The sequence below is a fragment of the Eucalyptus grandis genome, chromosome 2, assembly GCF_016545825.1.
Source record: "Eucalyptus grandis isolate ANBG69807.140 chromosome 2, ASM1654582v1, whole genome shotgun sequence".
Lineage (NCBI taxonomy): Eukaryota > Viridiplantae > Streptophyta > Magnoliopsida > Myrtales > Myrtaceae > Eucalyptus > Eucalyptus grandis.
Window position 1 is genome coordinate 46,652,177 of NC_052613.1, and position 17,680 is coordinate 46,669,856.

The following is a 17,680-nucleotide window of genomic DNA, read 5'->3' on the forward strand; positions in this document are numbered from 1 at the left end:
GACCCACAAGCTGAGCGGAAATTTTGAAAATTTTGCGTGCTGTAGGTGTAGCGTTCTTATGCACAGACCGACGCTTTCTCTCTCCCTCCCTCTGAATTCAAAATTTCACGTTCCCTCTTGTTCGCTCTCTCCCGTGGTCGCTCGCTTTCTGCTCCGGCACTCGCTTGGGTGTCACTTCTTCGTTCTTTGCTCCGGTGCTCGCTCAGTGCCCGACCATGCACGTCCGGTTCTGCTCGTTCTCCTCCGCCAGTTCTTCATCACCTCGACAATCGAGTGCTCGGCTGCGAGCTCCTTCACCAGCTTCAAGACGCAACCCTCTCGAAGGACGACTTCAGGGTCGGGATCCGGTCGACGCCGTTCTTCACGTTGCTGACGCACCACGCCCAGATGAACCGGAGGAGCGTGTGGTTCGGAGTGAGGCCGGAAGCCCTCGGCAGCGGCTAGTTAGGCAAGTGGCGGCCGCGCCGTTGCTGGAGGACTTGGACAGCCACTTCTCGATGCTCTCGCGCTCGTAGGTTATGTCCGTCACGGTCGACACGAGGGCCCTCATGATCTGCAGGGATATTGGACAAAGGAAGTACCGAGGGATCTCGACGTCACGGCCCTCCATGAATCGATGTGCCGACTCTCAGATTGAAGAGAGAGAGAGAGAGAGAATGTCTTGAAGTTGAAGTTGTTATGTATATTTTTTAAAGATGGAGTTATCATGAATTGCAAGTTGTGGCTTGCAAAAAGTTTAACTAGGCAAATCTTGTGGGTTTAGGTTTGATTGGAGAGTGTTTTACATTCTTTTTTGGAACTTTCAAATCTTGTTTGATTATTTGCTCTTTATGGGGGCTGCGTCTGCATTCCTTCACTCTCCTTTGTCCTACTATTGGCATGATTATCCATCTGAGCATTAACATAAGGGTTAAACTTTTTGCAAGCCACAACTTGCAGTTCATGATAACTCCATCTTTAGAAAATATACATAATAACTTCAACTTCAAGACATTCTTTCTCTCTCTCTCTCTCTTCAATCTGAGAGTTGGCACATCGATTCATGGAGGGCCGCGACGTCGAGATCCCTTGGTACTTCCTTTGTCCAATATCCCTACAGATCATGAGGGCCCCCGTGTCGACCGTGACGGGCATAACCTACGAGCGCGAGAGCATCGAGAAGTGGCTATCCAAGTCCTCAGCAACGGCGCGGCCGCCACTTGCCTAACCAGCCGCTGCCGAGGGCTTCCGGCCTCACTTTGAACCACACGCTCCTCCGGCTCTTCCGGGCGTGGTGCGTCAGCAACGTGAAGAACGGCGTCGATCGGATCCCGACCTTGAAGTTGTCCTTCGAGAGGGTTGCATCTTGAAGCTGGTGAAGGAGCTCGCAGCCGAGCACTCGATTGTCGAGGCGATGAAGAACTGGTGGAGGAGGACGAGCGGAACCGGACGTGCATGGTCGGGCACTGAGCGAGCGCCGGAGCAAAGAACGAAGAAGTGACACCCAAGCGAGTGCCGGAGCAGAAAGCGAGCGACCACGGGAGAGAGCGAACAGGAGGGAACGTGAAATTTTGAATTCAGAGGGAGGGAGAGAGAAAGCGTCGGTCTGTGCATAAGAACGCTACACCTACAGCATGCAAAATTTTCAAAATTTCCGCTCAGCTTGTGCGTCCCACGTGAGGACGCGTGTCGCTTTGCCATTGCCTTTCCATTTGCCACGTTGGAACGTTAGACGTACCCAATATTTTCTCGCATTTCAGCCAAAGGGAAGAAAACTTTTTGACTTTTTCTCCAGGCTTTTTCCTTTCTATCGGAAGCTCTTCCTCGCTTTCTCCCCTTTCTTTTTTTACTTTTCTTCTTTTTCCCTCAAAAACTGAAACCCTCCTCTTTTTTCACTTTTCAACTTTTTGACGAAAATAAGCCCCCTTGGTTCCGAAACCTCGTCCTTTATTTATAAAGGAAGGCTCAAAGTTATTTTTATGAGTGAGATATTCACTCAACAACTCAAATAATAAAAAGGCTCCAAAATCAAATAAAAACTGAATTTTTTGAATTTTGAAATGAAGATATATTTTTAACAAAAAATTTCCAAAACTGAATTTTTATTTTATTTATTATTTTCTAAAATATTAGGTGTCAATAATTAGATCACATCATAATGTGATGAGAAGTGATCATTGAAAATTTTGGACTTCACTAGCATAAAAATCTTTAAAATATCATGAAAATGGTAATCTTTTGTAAGTCATAAATTGGAATGAACTTTATAATAATTTTAAAAAAATTATTTAATTATTTAATGATTTAGAAAAATTTATTAAAAAAAATTATTTAATTTTTTAATGATTTAGAAAAATTTATTAACCTCATAAAAAAATTAAGAATTATTCCCCAATCATCTCCGGAATATTTTCTCAGCCAGGCGAGTTTCTCAAAACCACGAGATGCGTGCGTCATGGTTGACTCATTTTGTCTCCAAAGAGTCCAGAAAAGGCAGAAAGCTAAAAGATATACACGATGCTCCTCCGCCAAAACGACCCATCATCACTCACAAAACACCACCTACTCCAAGGCAGACATTCGGCCCCTCTCTCTCTCTTTCTGTCAGAGTCTCGACCCAACATTTTCTCAAAAGGAGTGAGCGTAGGCGGCCGAGAGAGCCAAACCCCGCAGCTCTTTCCTTCGTTCTATCTTTTCCCGTCTTTCATTTCCATGGATGAAGAAACGAAGCCGAAGATGGAGGAGAGGCTGCTGGCCAAGAGGGAGGAGGGAGAGCGCAAGAGCGATGGCATCACGTGGGGAGGAGTGACGGAGGAGGTGAAGAGGGTGGGGAGCATAGCGGCGCCGATGGTGGTGGTCACGTCGTCGCAGTACTTCCTCCAGATGGTCTGCGTCATGATGGTCGGCCACCTCGGCGAGCTCTCCCTCTCCAGCACCGCCATCGCCATCTCCCTCGCCGGCGTCTCCGGCTTCAGCCTCCTCGTTCGTACCCTCTCTCTTTCTCTCCCTCTCTCTCCCCTCCCTTCACGTTTTTGACTCTTTGTTTTGGATTATTTTACCGTGGTCCAATATTTCGTACCGGACGAGCGATTTTGACATCAACCCATGATCAGTGACTACTTGTTTGAATTACACGTGTGCCATCTGTTTCCATATGATCAATCATATGCTTCCTTATGCTCTCAACAATGCTGCACTTCAGCTAAACTTAAATTTCAGGTAGCAGACTCAGCGATTTGTTTACTTTCATTCTTTTCGAGCAAATGAACTCCACGAGCCATGATGATAATAGCGACAGCATGTGTATCAGAGGCTCAATCTTGATGATGATTCCGTTGATATTGATGTAATCAGTTTGCTCGAAACCACGCACGAGAAACCGTCTGAGTACATGTCCTTAGGAATATGTTGTGATCGACCCTTGAAGCATCTGCCTGTGCCAGTTGAATCTGTGAGGTTGGATCTATCGGGTTCCCGAGGGCATCATTGGCACATGACTGGTGCTGCATAGTCCAAGATGGCGGCTAGTTTAGTAATATCTTCTTCTTGACGATGGCTTGACTTGGCGCGCTTAAGTTGGTCTATGTCGTATTAGAAATGGTGCAAAAGTTAATAATGAATTAACCCTAGTTGGTGAGAATTGGAAAAAAGCTCGTCCTGTCATTAATAGGGACATGCCCTTAAATAGTGTGTTAGAGACAGGGATTTGATTCTGATGGGACGAAATCATTATTGATGTTTGAAGTAAGTGAGTGGTATTCATTTTACCAACAATAATTTTTTAACATTATATTATCAATCAATTTAGTATTAGCGTGACCCCATGTGCTTTCTCAATGGGTTCCTAGAGTTGTACATGTAACAGTACTGAAATTAGCTTGTTACATTCGGTGCTCTTCTGTCGGTTAAGAAGCTCATGTTATATCTTCAAAACACACAACACGTAGTCATTCTAGGAATATGAGAGTCCAGAAAAAGCTCTTGTGCTATTTTAGAAAACTGATCAACGATGATGATGGATTGCATGTTGACGAAAAAACTGGCAATTCCATCCATTTTGGTTGCTTTTATGGGACATATGTTCATACTAGTCTGTCCGAACGAATTTTGATCTACGGCTGCATGGGAGATATAAATTGATTCATCTATCAAAAAGAAGAATCTACTTCAACCGATATGCTCTTAGGCACGGCCATACATAACATAGAAATCACATCAGATGGCTAAACTTCTTAGTTCATGATTCTGCAACAACAGCTTGGCATGGCCACTGCCCTGGAAACGCTGTGCGGACAAGCCTACGGAGCTCAACAATACCAGAAGCTCGGAACACAAACATACACGGCGATCTTCTCTCTGACCTTAGTGTGTGTCCCGCTTTCTTTTCTCTGGTTCAACATGGGCAAACTCCTCCTGTTGATGGGCCAAGACCCGCTGATCTCACGTGAGGCGGGTAGGTTCATAGTGTGGCTTGTCCCTGCGCTCTTGGCATACGCGGCGCTCCAGCCACTGGTCCGTTACTTCCAGACCCAGAGCCGCACCACTCCGATGCTCATAGGCTCCAGTGCCACGCTCTGCTTACATGTGCCTCTCTGTTGGGTGCTCGTGTTCAAGTCTGGGCTACATAACCTTGGAGCCGCATTGGCATTGGGAATTTCTTATTGGTTGAATGTGACATTTCTCGTGCTGTACATGACGTTCTCTAGTGCGTGCCAGAAGACACGTGCACCGGTGTCAATGGAGATATTCCGAGGCATTCAGGAGTTCTTCCGTTTCGCTGTTCCATCAGCTGTCATGATATGGTAACTTATGTTCAAGTGCTACTTCCGTGCGATATTCTTTGTTTTCTAGTAGCAGTGCATGTGTATATGCTGTTTATATTAAAGGATGACTGACGCTAGGTCTAGTAAGACTACCCTATGTATTTTGTATACTAGCAGTAACGGAAGTGATGGGTTGTTAATGGGTTTTGAATGTGACCCACTTGTTTCACTTGAAGTCTACCACATCACTTCATGTATCCATTTATTATACCGCTAGACGTACACCTAGCGTTAGTCTTGCATTCCTCTTGATTGGAAAATGAACTTAACTAATCTTTTTTGTTTTACTGTTTGAGATATTTTCTGTTGATGGAGTTTCTTTCTGTGTACTCGTTTGGATGGATCGTAGCCTTGAATGGTGGTCATTTGAGCTGCTCATCCTGCTTTCTGGGCTTCTACCGAATCCACAGCTTGAAACTTCAGTTCTCTCTGTGTGGTATGTCCTTCTTTTTCATGTTACATTTATCATGACTTGACCAACATCTGATTTTAGAGCTGTGTATCAATCTCGTGTTGTAATTCACCGTTCTTGTTTAATCTCATGGATAGTCTCGGGACGATATCAACACTTTACGCAATACCATTTGCAATTGGAGCTGCTGGAAGGTTTGTAAACTCTTCATTTAGCCTTTTGGGGCATGTTGGACTGACCCCCATAGTACCATTGGAGTGTTCTAACAACACCCTCACTCTTTTTCGCTGCCTTTGTTCAATAACAGCACGAGAGTGTCCAATGAATTGGGAGCAGGAAACGCGCAGGCAGCTCGTGTAGCTGTCTATGCAGTATTGCTTATAGCAATCACCGAAACAAGCATTACGAGCACAGTCTTATTTGCAACTCGTAAAGTCTTCGGTTACGCCTTCAGCAACGAAAAGGAAGTCGTGGACTACGTTACAAAGATGTCTCCTCTTGTTTGCCTATCCGTCATTATAGACAGCTTACAAGGTGTCCTTTCAGGTATCACTCGATCTCTGTATCAATGGAGAAAACTTTGTCCAGATTTAATCTCAATAGACCCAACCATGGAACTGTGATTTAGGAACAAGGAAGCCTACACTAGATAATTCGATCACCTCCTCGATCAATTATAATGCAATATTTTTTTCTTTTTCCTCTCTCGTGATGATGTTTGACTCGATCAGGTATTGCGAGAGGATGCGGATGGCAACACATTGGAGCTTATGTGAACCTGGGGGCATTCTATCTGTGTGGAGTTCCAGTTGCTGCAACATTGGGATTTTGGGTGGGATTGAGAGGAGTGGGACTTTGGATAGGGATTCAAGCGGGTGCTATTGTGCAGACATCGTTGCTCTCAATTGTGACCTGTTGCACAAATTGGGAAAAGCTGGTAATTTTATTTTATCCTCTTCTACTCAAATCAACAACATGCCTTGCGGATGACTTCTTAGCAGCTATACCTTCATAAATCTAGCCGAGGAGGAGTTTGGGACATCCCTAGATCCTCTTTCTAGCCATGGTGTAATGGTCACAAGTTATACATGGCTTTTCATTGGAAGTGCAATCAAGTTTTTCCTGTCATCAATTCTTCAATTTTTCCTTAGTGGCAAAATTTAGAAAATTTCCTTGCTGTCTTGCAAGGACTTGATTGCACGATTCAATAAGATTTAGAAACTAATTGTGCTCAACTGAAAGATTTAGATCAGTCATGGATATGTTCATGTTAGTTGATCATGTCGTCAGAAATGTTTTAATGTAATTATAAAGTATTCATTGAACTAGGTATCAATTCGTGTCGATGTGTAAAGTTGTGCCATGTTATGTTTTGTCGATTGCAAATTTCTCTTGATAATTCCCGCTGTACTCGGCTCCGCGTTCACCTATGATCATAGGAATTTCCAGCCGAAGGAATTAAGCTGGTGCTAAACGTGCTTTTGATGTTGCAGGCAAACAAAGCAAGGGAGAGAATATTTGACGGAAGCTTTTCAGCCGATAATGGATCGATTAACTGAGCTCAAGCAGACTTGCAACTGAGAGAATGATCATATTGCAACTCACAAGCTCTCCAGTTTGCTCTTGATTTCAGTGACATCACGTACATAGATTGCATTGAATCACAGGGGGCATCTGCAGACGTACGCAATTTTCTCTCAAATTCACTGAACAAGGTCACTATATACGCACAAATGTCCAACCCTTGAACATCAGCCAGCATTCAATAATCACAAAGCATAAGTCATATGTGAACATCTGTCGTTCAAATAAGAGTGGGGGTAATCTCATTGCACTGCCCGAAATGGATAATGCTCATCATATCGAGTCATTAGACAGTGTTGGTATTTGCGGAAGCGTGTGTGTGCAAGTGTGTATGTGTGAAGTATGGATGGATATAAGTGGACTACAACGGCAAGGGAGTATGGGTAAAAAAACATAATTTTTATTATGATAATTTGTATTACAAAGGAAGGAGTAATTCTAGTTTTCTTCTACAATACAAGCATCCACTAACTCCTATTTATAGGCGTGAGTTGCTGCCTTAGTACAACATTCTAGATTTCTATAGATTGTTGCCATGTAGCTTTATCTAGGAAATTCTAGATTGTAGTTCTTCAAGAGACTTCGCTTCTACTTTTTTCTTTGCCACCTAAACTAGATTTTCTTAAGGATTTTTCTTAACTTTTCTAGCTAATATCAATCTTGAAGCTTCTAGAAATTGGATCAATAATTTAACACTCCTCCTTGATCCAATTTCGTGTCACCCCAAGCATTTCCTGCAATGTCTCGAACTTGGCTCACAATAATGCTTTAGTGAAGATGTCCGCTATTCGTTCCTCAGTTTTGCAATATTTTAGCTCGATCTCTTTGTTATTATGCGCCTCTCGTATGAAGTGATATTTGATGTCGATATGTTTGGTTCTTCCATGGAATACTAGATTCTTTGATATAGCGATCGCGGACTTATTGTCTCAAAGTATCGGAGTTGCTTCCATCTATGCTTCTCCAATGCCTTCTAGAATTCTTCGAAGCCATATTGCTTGACTAGCGGTCATTGCAGTTGCGATGTATTAAGCTTTGCGGTAGGCGTGCCACTTGAGTCTTGTTTTTGGATGCCCATGAGAATATTCCGAAGCCGGTGTGAAAGCATATCCAGTAGTACTTATCCTATCATCAGCTGAACACCTTGATCGCTATCAATGTAGCCAATGAGGTTAGCATTTGCACTTGGCCGATACCAAATGCTGTAATCAGTGGTTCCTCGTAAGTATCTTAGAATTCTCTTGGCTGCTCCAAAATGAATTTGGCTTGGACTCTGCATAAACCGTGATAGTAAACTTGTCGAGTACATAATATCTGGCCTTGTAGCAGTAAGATATAGTAGACTCCCAATTAGGCTTCTGTAGAGTGAAGCATCTGCTTTTTCTGCTCCGAAGTTTCTCATTTGTCATGAGCGGAGTTGAAATTGCTTTGCAATAGTTCATCTTGAATTTCTTCAAGAGGTTCTCGGTATATTTCTTTTGCGAGATAAACACTCATTCGTTTTGGTCAATCTTGATGCCAAGGAAGTAATGCATCAAGCCCAAGTCCGTCATCTCAAAAGTCTTCATCATTTCTTTTTTGAATTCTTGGATCATTGTCTCATTATTTCCTGCATATATGAGATCATCTACATATAGAGAGACAATGAGAGTGTTGGACTTACCTTGGGTCTTGATATAGAGTGTTGGCTCACTCATACTCCTCCTGAATCCTTGCTTGATGACGTACTCATCGATTCTACTATACCACGCATGTGGTGCTTGTTTTAACCCATACAAGGCTTTTTTGAGTTTGAGAACTTTTTCTTCTTGGCCTATTATAGTAAAGCCTTGTGGTTGTTCCACATATATTTCTTCTTGAAGATATCCATATAAAAATGCCGACTTCACATCTAGTTGATGGATCTTCCATTCTTTTTGTGTTGCTAGGGCTATGAGTGCTCGAATAGTATCAAGGCGAGCGACAGGGGCAAAAGTTTCAGTATAGTCGATACCTGGTTGTTGCAAGTATCCTTTTGCCACAAGCCTTGCTTTATGCTTCTAGATTGATCCATCCGCGTTGAGCTTCGTCTTGTAGACCCACTTGACGCCAATGATCTCTTTGTCTTCAGGTCGATCGACAAGCTCCCAAGTTTCATTTTTCTCGATCATCTTGATCTCTTCCTCCATGGCTTTTATCCAGACTTCTTCTTTGGATGCTTGTTCGTAGTTTTCTGGTTCAAGATAGCAAAGTTGCATGTGTCGTAAATTCTTCTAAGGGCTTTTACCCTTAGTACTGGAGACTTTGGAGTAGATTCTTCTTGCGTCACTCTTGGAGAGCTTGGTGGAGTTATGTCATGAGTGGTGGAATCCGATACTTCTCCTTCTTCTTGTGACATTGACTCCTCTTGAGCAGGTATGTCTGGCAAGGTGATGTACTTCTTCTCGATCTTCTCGCTCTCCCAATTCCAGGCAGCATTTTCGTCGAACTCAACGTCTCAACTAATCATAAGTTTCTTAGTTCTTAGGTTGTAAATCCGATAGCCTTTTGATTGGTCACTGTAGCCAAAGAATATTCTTTTTTCTGTCTTTTCATCTAGCTTATTCCTTTTCTGAGCAGGGATGTGGATGTAGCAAATGCATCCAAACACTTTGAGATGCTTTGTTGAAGGCTTTCGTCCACTCGATACTTCGACTGGTGTTTTATTTTGAATAGCTTTAGTTGGATACCTGTTTAATAGGTATACTGCAATATAAACTGCTTCTGCCCAAAAAATGTTAGGAAGGCCTTTCTCCTTTAGCATGGACCTTGCCATCTCCATGACGGTTCTATTTTTCCTTTCGGTTACTCCATTTTGCTATGGAGCGTAGCCAACAGTCAGTTGATGATGGACTCCTTCATCTTCACAATATTTATTAACCTTCTTTGAATTGTATTATGTGCCTCTGTCATTCCTTAGGACTTTGATTCTTTGGCCACTTTGATTCTCGACGTGGCTCTTGAATTTTCTGAAGATAGAGAAAACCTCTTATCTTTTTCGAAGAAAGTATACCCACGTCATTCTTGTGTAATCGTCAATGAATAGGATGAAATATTTATTTTGACTGGGTGTAGGTGTCCTCATCGGACCGCACACGTCTGTGTGGACAAGTTCTAATGGCTTCTTAGCTCTCCATGCATCTCCAGATGGGAAGGATTGTCTCTGTTGTTTTCCAAGAAGACAACCTTCACAAACATCTGAAATTTCTGTAATAGTTGGAAAGTCTCTCATCATATTTTTCTAATGGAGAGTTTTTAGCCCAGCAAAATTGAAGTGGCCAAATCTTCGATGCCATAGCCATGAATCATCAAGTTGAGCTTTCATGGCTATATCTTTGACATATTTCCATCAAATAAGAAAATTGTTATTTTTCATCTTAACAGAGGCAATGGTATTTTTATATTTATCGTAGATAATGCAGACATCTCTATTAAAATATAGAGAATACCCACTTTGTATCATTTGGCCCACACTTAAGACATTTTGTGCAAGACGAGGGACTAGATATACATTACGTATATATTTTGGGCCTTTATTCGTTTCCACGACGATGGTGCCTTTTCCTTTGACATCTACTAATGCACCATTGCCCAACTTTACTTGAGATTTCACCGACTTATCAATATCAGTGAATATAGATTCGTCTCCCGTCATGTGATTGCTACACTCACTATCAATGTACCATGTTTCATTTTTATTATCATTTGCCGCTTGGCCTGCGTAGAATGTATTCTCTTCACTTTCTTTTTTTCTACATAGTTTGCTCGATTATTTGTTTTCGACCGACAATTTTTTTCTATGTGGCCATATCTTTACAAAAGTGGTGTTGTTTTTTTATTTTTAAACCAACAATCCTTCTCTAGATGATTTGTTTTCTTGCAAATACCACAAGGTGGATAATTTTCCTCTTTTTTTATTTTTTTATTTTATAGTTTCTCCTCCTTTTCTATTTTTCCATGAGCTCCTTCCACCATTTTTAGATTGATGAGACCGTATATTTACTTTAGATTGAAAGGCACTTTCAACTGAAAATCTTGTGCCATTAGTCTTTTCTCATGCGCTTCTAGAGAGCCAATTAATTCACTCGCTGATGGGGTCGTCAAGTCCTTAGTTCCCTCTATAGTTGTAACTATGGAGTTGTATTTTTTGGTAAGTGACACCAATATTTTCTCAACAACCCTTTGATCACTTTTCCCATCTCCATAGGCTCTCATTTGATTAACTAGTTCCTTTAATTTTCCACAATATTCTTGTACAGTCTCATAGTTTTTCATTTTGGAATTCTCAAAATCTCTTCTTAGAGTTTGAAGGCGAATTATGTGTACCTTTTCCGATCCTTGAAACTCTCTCATAGTATATCCCAAGCCCCTTTTGCAGTCCTTGCTCCAATTATTCTTGGAAATACCATTTCCGAGAGTGCTTGCTGGATAAAATATAGCGCCCTTGCATCCTTTTGTAGTTGATCCTTCGAAACACTTGCACCTTCATGCGGAGCCTCGCAACCTTTCTCCACAATGTCCCATAAGTCTTGGGCCATCAAGAATGTAGTCATTTTTATGCTCCAAAAATCATAGTTGTTCCCATAAAAAATGGGAATGGGAAATGAGGATGAGGTAGAGTTGGCCATGGTTTAGTTATTGGGTATTTGGAAAGGGTAATTTTAGGAATGGGTAGGTAGGACAAATGCCAAATACCAACCAAAAACATGGCTCTGATACCACTGTTGGTATTTGCAGAAGCGTGTGTGTGCAAGTGTGTATGTGTGAAGTATGGATACATATAAGTGGATTACAACGGCAAGGGAGTATGGGTAAAAAAACAGAATTTTTATTATGATAGTTTGTATTACAAAGGAAGGAGTAATTCTAGTTTTCTTCTACAACACAAGCATCCACTAACTCCTATTTATAGGCGTGAGTTACCGCCTTAGTACAACATTCTAGATTTCTATAGAATGTTGCCATGTAGGCTTTATCTAGGAAATTCTATATTGTAGTTCTTCTAGAGACTTCTATGCTTCTACATTTTTCTTTGCCACCTAAGCTAGATTTTCTTAAGAATTTTTCTTGACTTTTCTAGCTAATATCAATCTTGAAGCTTCTAGAAATTGGATCAATAATTTAATAAACAGGTTGTATCTCGATTCTTGGTCACTTCAAATCTAAGTTAACAAAACCTAGGAATTATGCTCAAAGTACAGTTGACCTCTGCAGATTTTAACAAGTTATTTCCACAAGCGGTGTCGAGGCATAGAAATCCAACACCGGAGAAGCACAATATATCTATAGAGACAAGGACAGCGAAACCGAGGAGATGAGTCTTGGAACTTCTTTGATTCAGCACTCAATTGTCATCTCGAGGCAAACCAATCGAACTTCTTTTCCTTCTGAATCCACCTAATGTTATGGTAGAGTTATGTACTTTACCTAAAAAACACTCAGCATTGCGATATTTCAATTCACTTCACGTCTTGCTCATTTTTGTATCTCATGCTGAGTTATCATCTCATTCAGTACACATTTTCCTCAATTACTTTGTCTATTGCTCTCTTTTAAGTAGCAAGAGTGTAAGACCATTATCGGAGACAGCAACACAACAACATCGACGACGACGACGACTAACTGTTGTGAACTAATAGGAACACGAATGTTGCCATGAATGGAGAGTCGTACCAGGATGCTGAAGCCGGTGACTAAAGCGAAGGAAGTTATTAAAATATGTCTCGAGTTTAAGCCCAATGCAAAAATACGAATATTCCGAATTGGATATGTTATGGATGTTCGAAATCGAGCAAAGAAGATCCGAAGATCAACTTCCCAAATTTGAATCTGCGTTGGAGAGTCTGGCTACTAAAATAGGAAAGTCCAACTTTGACTAGGACTTGGATTTTGTTTAAAATATACAAAGATATGTTTTGGATAGGAAACAAAATCCTATGAGAAGTTGGCAAAAGAATAAGGGTTTCACTTATATATAGACTTGTGGCTATGCGTGGTAGATGTGGATCACAAATTGTCTTGAAGCGCCGCATGAGTGCTTGGTGTTCTGCCGTTGATCGTGAAGAATTGGTCTTGAAGCGCCGCCTTGTTGTCGAGTGCTTGTGAGGGATTTTCTTTGTCGTGAATTACATCCAAGAAGGTTTAGTGTTGAAGCCAATTAAATCTTGTGGTAAGATTTGTGTGTAATTCTTTCGTGAGATTGAGAGATTATTTCTTGAGGAATTTCGGGACTAAACACTATGTGTGTTTTTGGGTGTAATTGGGGCTTGGGAAACACTGAGAGAGTGTTTGAGTGACTTGAGTGTGTAATCTCCTTATATCGCTTGATTTATAGTAAAATTCATTGCTGCTCTCCCCGTGGATGTAGGTCTTTACGACTGAACCACGTAAATCTGGTGTCCGATTTATTTTCTTCTTCTGTCTATATTATTGTTCGATTGCTCGCCCTATCGTAACAAGTGGTATCAGAGCCAGGCTTGGCTAAGTTGAAGCGAATCGATGGCGACAGAATAAGTAAAAGTGAGAATCGATAGATTTGATAGGAAGGATTTTAGTTTCTGGAAAATGCAGATTGAAGATTATCTTTATTAGATGAAACTGCACTTGCCCTTGTCTAGGGAGAAACCAGAGACGATGAAGCAAGCTAATTGGGATTTGCTGGATAGACAAGCTATGGGTGTTATTCAGTTGACGTTGGCTCGTAACGTCACGTTTAACATTCTGAAGGAGAAGACTACTACTGATTTGATGCAAGCCCTGTCGGATATGTACGAGAAGCCCTCTGCGATCAACAAGGTCTGTTTGATGCGACGTTTGTTTAATTTGAAGATGAGCAAATGCGCGTCAATTGCTGATCATATTAATGAATTTAATGTGATTGTTAGTCAATTGAGTTCAGTTGAGATTGACTTTGAAGATGAGGTACGTGCTTTGATCCTGTTATCCTCATTACCTGATAGTTGGAATACTATTGTTACTGCTGTTAGTAATTCCTCTGGGTCAACAAGTTTGACGTTTGATGGGGTTCGAGATTTGATTCTGAGCGAGGATATTCGTAGAAAAGAATCTGGCCAATCTGTTTCTACTGCTTTAGTAAGTGAAAATAGAGGAGGATCTGTAACACGTGTGGGTAAAAGTAGTACTAATATGAACAGACGTAGTCAATCTAGGACTGCTAATGTTGTTTGTTGGAGCTGTGGTAAGAGGGGGCATCTTAGAAGGGATTGCCTTAAGTTGAAAAATGAGAAGGGTAAGGGAATTATAGTTGATTCTGCAGATAATGTTACAGCTGTAGCAGATAATGCCGATTATGTCTTGTCCGTCACTGATTATTCATCGTTTGATGGATGGATTATGGATTCTGGTTGTTCTTTTCATGTCACACCAAATAGAAACTGGTTTATCACTTATCAGTGCACGGGTAGTGGTAAAGTTCAGTTAGGGAACAAATCTAAGTGCGATGTTGTTGGTGTTGGTGATGTTAAAATCAGAATGCATAATGGCATTGTGAGGACATTGACTGGAGTGAGGCATGTTCCAAAGTTGAAGAAGAACTTAATTTCCTCGGGTGCCCTAAATTCAGCTGGTTGTAGGTATTCTTCAAAAGGTGGAGTTCTGAAGGTTGTTCAAGGTGCTCTAGTGATAATGAAAGGAATCAAGCACGGAGGCCTGTATAAACTTCAAGGTGAGACAATGACAGATTTTGCCCCGGAGACGTCGGATGCATCTGTTCGAGAGTCTATTGACTGCTCGAGGAAGACCTGGATGTTTGTGCCAATGCACAAGTTTGATGTTGATGTTAGGATCACGCGGTTGAGAGCTTTGATCGAGACGGAGACTAGTAAGTCGATCAAGCATGTGCGGACTGACAATAACATGGAGTTCTGCTCGGAGCTGATAAATAAATTCTGCATGAAAGAGAGTATAGTGAAACACTGCACTAGTGCCAGTAAATCACAACAATTTGCAGAATTGATGAGCAAAACATTACTAAAGATGGCCCGAAAAATTATATCTAGTACTGGTATGGCTAGGAGATTCCCGGCTGATGTGCTAAGTACGATAAACTGCCTAGTGAATAGATCCCCATCAACTGCTATTGAATGGCGGACTCCTGAAGAAGTGTGGTCAGGTAATGTTGCTGGTTATTTTATCATTAGAATGTTACGTTGCCCGTATTATTTTCGAGTGAGTGATGGTAAGCTCAATGGGAGGGCAAGGTGCATATTCCATGGCTATGCACAAGGTGAGCGAGGCGATCAGTTGTGGTGCCTAGATATAAATTCACCTGTTAACAACAGAGAAGTTACTTTTGACGAGTCTCCAGTACTTCTGGCTAGGAGTGATTATAGCAGTGTTCAAATGGATATGAACAGTTTCAGCTTGAGGTGGAGTTGCAACCAGAAACTCCTGAGGTAGCGAGTATGAGTACTAGCAAAGTAATCGACACAGATGGTGCTCATAGCGAAGTGGAGCCTGTAGAGCCAATGGTTGTTGTAACTGCTAAAATTAACAAGGTACGTATTCGATCTTCTGACAGATATGGATGCAACAATGGTTTTGCTTTATCTGCGGTTAAGGAGGTTATGTCGGAAAATCCTTGCGGAGCAGTTAAAGGTGCATGTGGAGTTGGTATTCTGATGAGGTCCTTGGTTATAGCAAAGTTCAAGCGAGGCTTGGACTTGGACAATATCTGTGGCGGTTGAGCCCCATTGGGGGCTATGGGAAAGTAGCAATAAAGTTTGAATTTTTTGCAAAGCGATTGCGACTTAGCTCAAACGTCGAGCCAATGTGAAGATTGTTAAAATATGTCTCGAGTTTAAGCCCAATGCAAAATTACGAATATTCCGAATTGGATATGTTACGGATGTTCGAAATCGAGCAAAGAAGATCCGAAGATTAACTTCCAAATTTGAATCTGCGTTGGGGAGTCTAGCTACTAAAATAGGAAAGTTCAACTTTGACTAGGACTTGGATTTTGTTTAAAATATACAAAGATATGTTTGGATAGGAAACAAAATTCAATGAGAAATTGGCAAAAGAATAAGGGTTTCACTTATATATAGACTTGTGGCCGTGCGTGATAGATGTGGATCACAAATTGTCTTGAAGCGTCGAGTGAGTGCTTGGTGTTCCGCCGTTGATCGTGAAGAATTGGTCTTGAAGCGCCACCTTGTTGTTGAGTGCTTGGGAGGGATTTTCTTTGTCGTGAATTACATCCAAGAAGGTTTAGTGTTGAAGTCAATTAAATCTTGTGGTAAGATTTGCATGTAATTCTTTCGTGAGATTGAGAGATTATTTCTTGAGGAATTTCGAGGCTAAACACTGTGTGTGTTATTAGGTGTAATTGGGGCTTGGGATACACCGAGAGAGTGTTTGAGTCACTTGAGTGTGTAATCTTCTTATATCACTTGATCTATAGTGAAATTCGTTACTGCTCTCCCCGTGGACGTAGGTCTTTACGACTGAACCACGTAAATCTGGTGTTCGATTTATTTTTTTCTTATGTCTATATTATTGTTCGATCGCTCGCCCTATCATAACAGAACTGGCCATGGACGCACCGGAGAGAGGGATCTCCCTGAGGTGGCCCACGAACATGACGGAGATCACCTGTATGCAGTACTGCAGCAGGCTCACTCCGATCAGCGACCCCGACAGCCACGCCTGCTTCTTCACTTCTTTGAATATGATCGCGCGGCTCTCGTCTCCTCTTCGAGCCGAGCCCAGAGAAGATTTTTCGCCACCGCCACCATTGCCGTCGTCGTCGCGTTCATGTTCGCAATCTCGGTTTTGGATTAGAGGGGATTCGAGGAGAGCCGCTTCATGGATCTCTTGATCTCCGCCTCTTCCTCCCATTCTTTCTGGGAAGCCGTCAACGAGAGAAGCTTGACAGGTTTGGCATGGGTTTCAGCCTCATTCCCTTTTTGGTTTGTTCACGTAGGCTCGTTTGCATATTATTTGCAAGAAAACAAAAGTTCTGGCTTAATTACCAAAAAGTCCAAAACATATTACGTTTGTACTAAATTAACCCTAAACTTTTCAAATTGACCAATTTAGTCATGTACATTTCGATAATTTATCATGATAGTCAATTCAGCTTATTTTGATTAGAAATTGATGATGTGATGCCAGTTGTTTTATACGACACGACTGACATTGTCGTAGATTATTTTTTTGAAATTTTTATTCATTTTCTTTTCTTTTCCTTTTGTTTTTCGCTCTTTCATTGTAGCCAACGAACTTTTGTGGGGGTCATGGCCCTCGCCCGAATCCAGGCGAGGCCATTGCAATTGCAACTGAGGCTACTTTCTCTCACAATTAGTGAGGCTAGCCTTGCCCATATTTGGGTGAGGATTGGCCCTTGCTAGAGCTTGCCTGGCATGTTAAAAAAACAAGAGAAAAGAAGGAAAAGAGAAGAAAATGAAAAATAAAAAAATAATCCAAAAAAATCAAATTTTTTTGTCCACATTAGTACTAATTATGTCACATAGCTTGATCGGTATTCACATAAATGATTTTCGATCAAAATTGTCCGGATAAATTAATGTGGCAAAACATAAAAGTGTTTCAAACTAAATGGATTAAATTGAATGGTTTAGAGCTGAATTAGTATAAATATAATAAGTTTAAGATTTCTTTGATAATTTGCCCTGAAAATTTTTGCTTCCCATCGAATGAATATGATTTAATAAGACAATAGGTTGCTATCAACGACATCAATTTACTTGAGTTTAAATTGAATTAGGGCAGATACAATAGGTTTAATCTTTTGTTCTTTATACATTTCATTGGCAAATCATATTATTTATACCCCATCAGAGTAGTCCCAAAAGTCTAGTTAGAACTCAAGCCTAAGTCGATC

The 17,680-nt window shown here is 41.2% G+C and overlaps 1 protein-coding gene across 1 annotated transcript; it reads left to right on the forward strand.

The window, feature by feature from the left end:
- Positions 1–2,527: 2,527 nt before the first annotated feature.
- Positions 2,528–7,227, forward strand: LOC104433174 (protein DETOXIFICATION 12). Its single transcript, XM_010045844.3, has 7 exons — positions 2,528–2,961; positions 4,237–4,781; positions 5,152–5,238; positions 5,352–5,408; positions 5,522–5,760; positions 5,946–6,151; positions 6,708–7,227. The coding sequence occupies exons 1-7, from the start codon at positions 2,692–2,694 to the stop codon at positions 6,771–6,773; spliced, it is 1,470 nt and encodes a 489-aa protein (XP_010044146.2). The 5' UTR covers positions 2,528–2,691; the 3' UTR covers positions 6,774–7,227.
- The last annotated feature ends 10,453 nt before the right edge of the window (positions 7,228–17,680 follow it).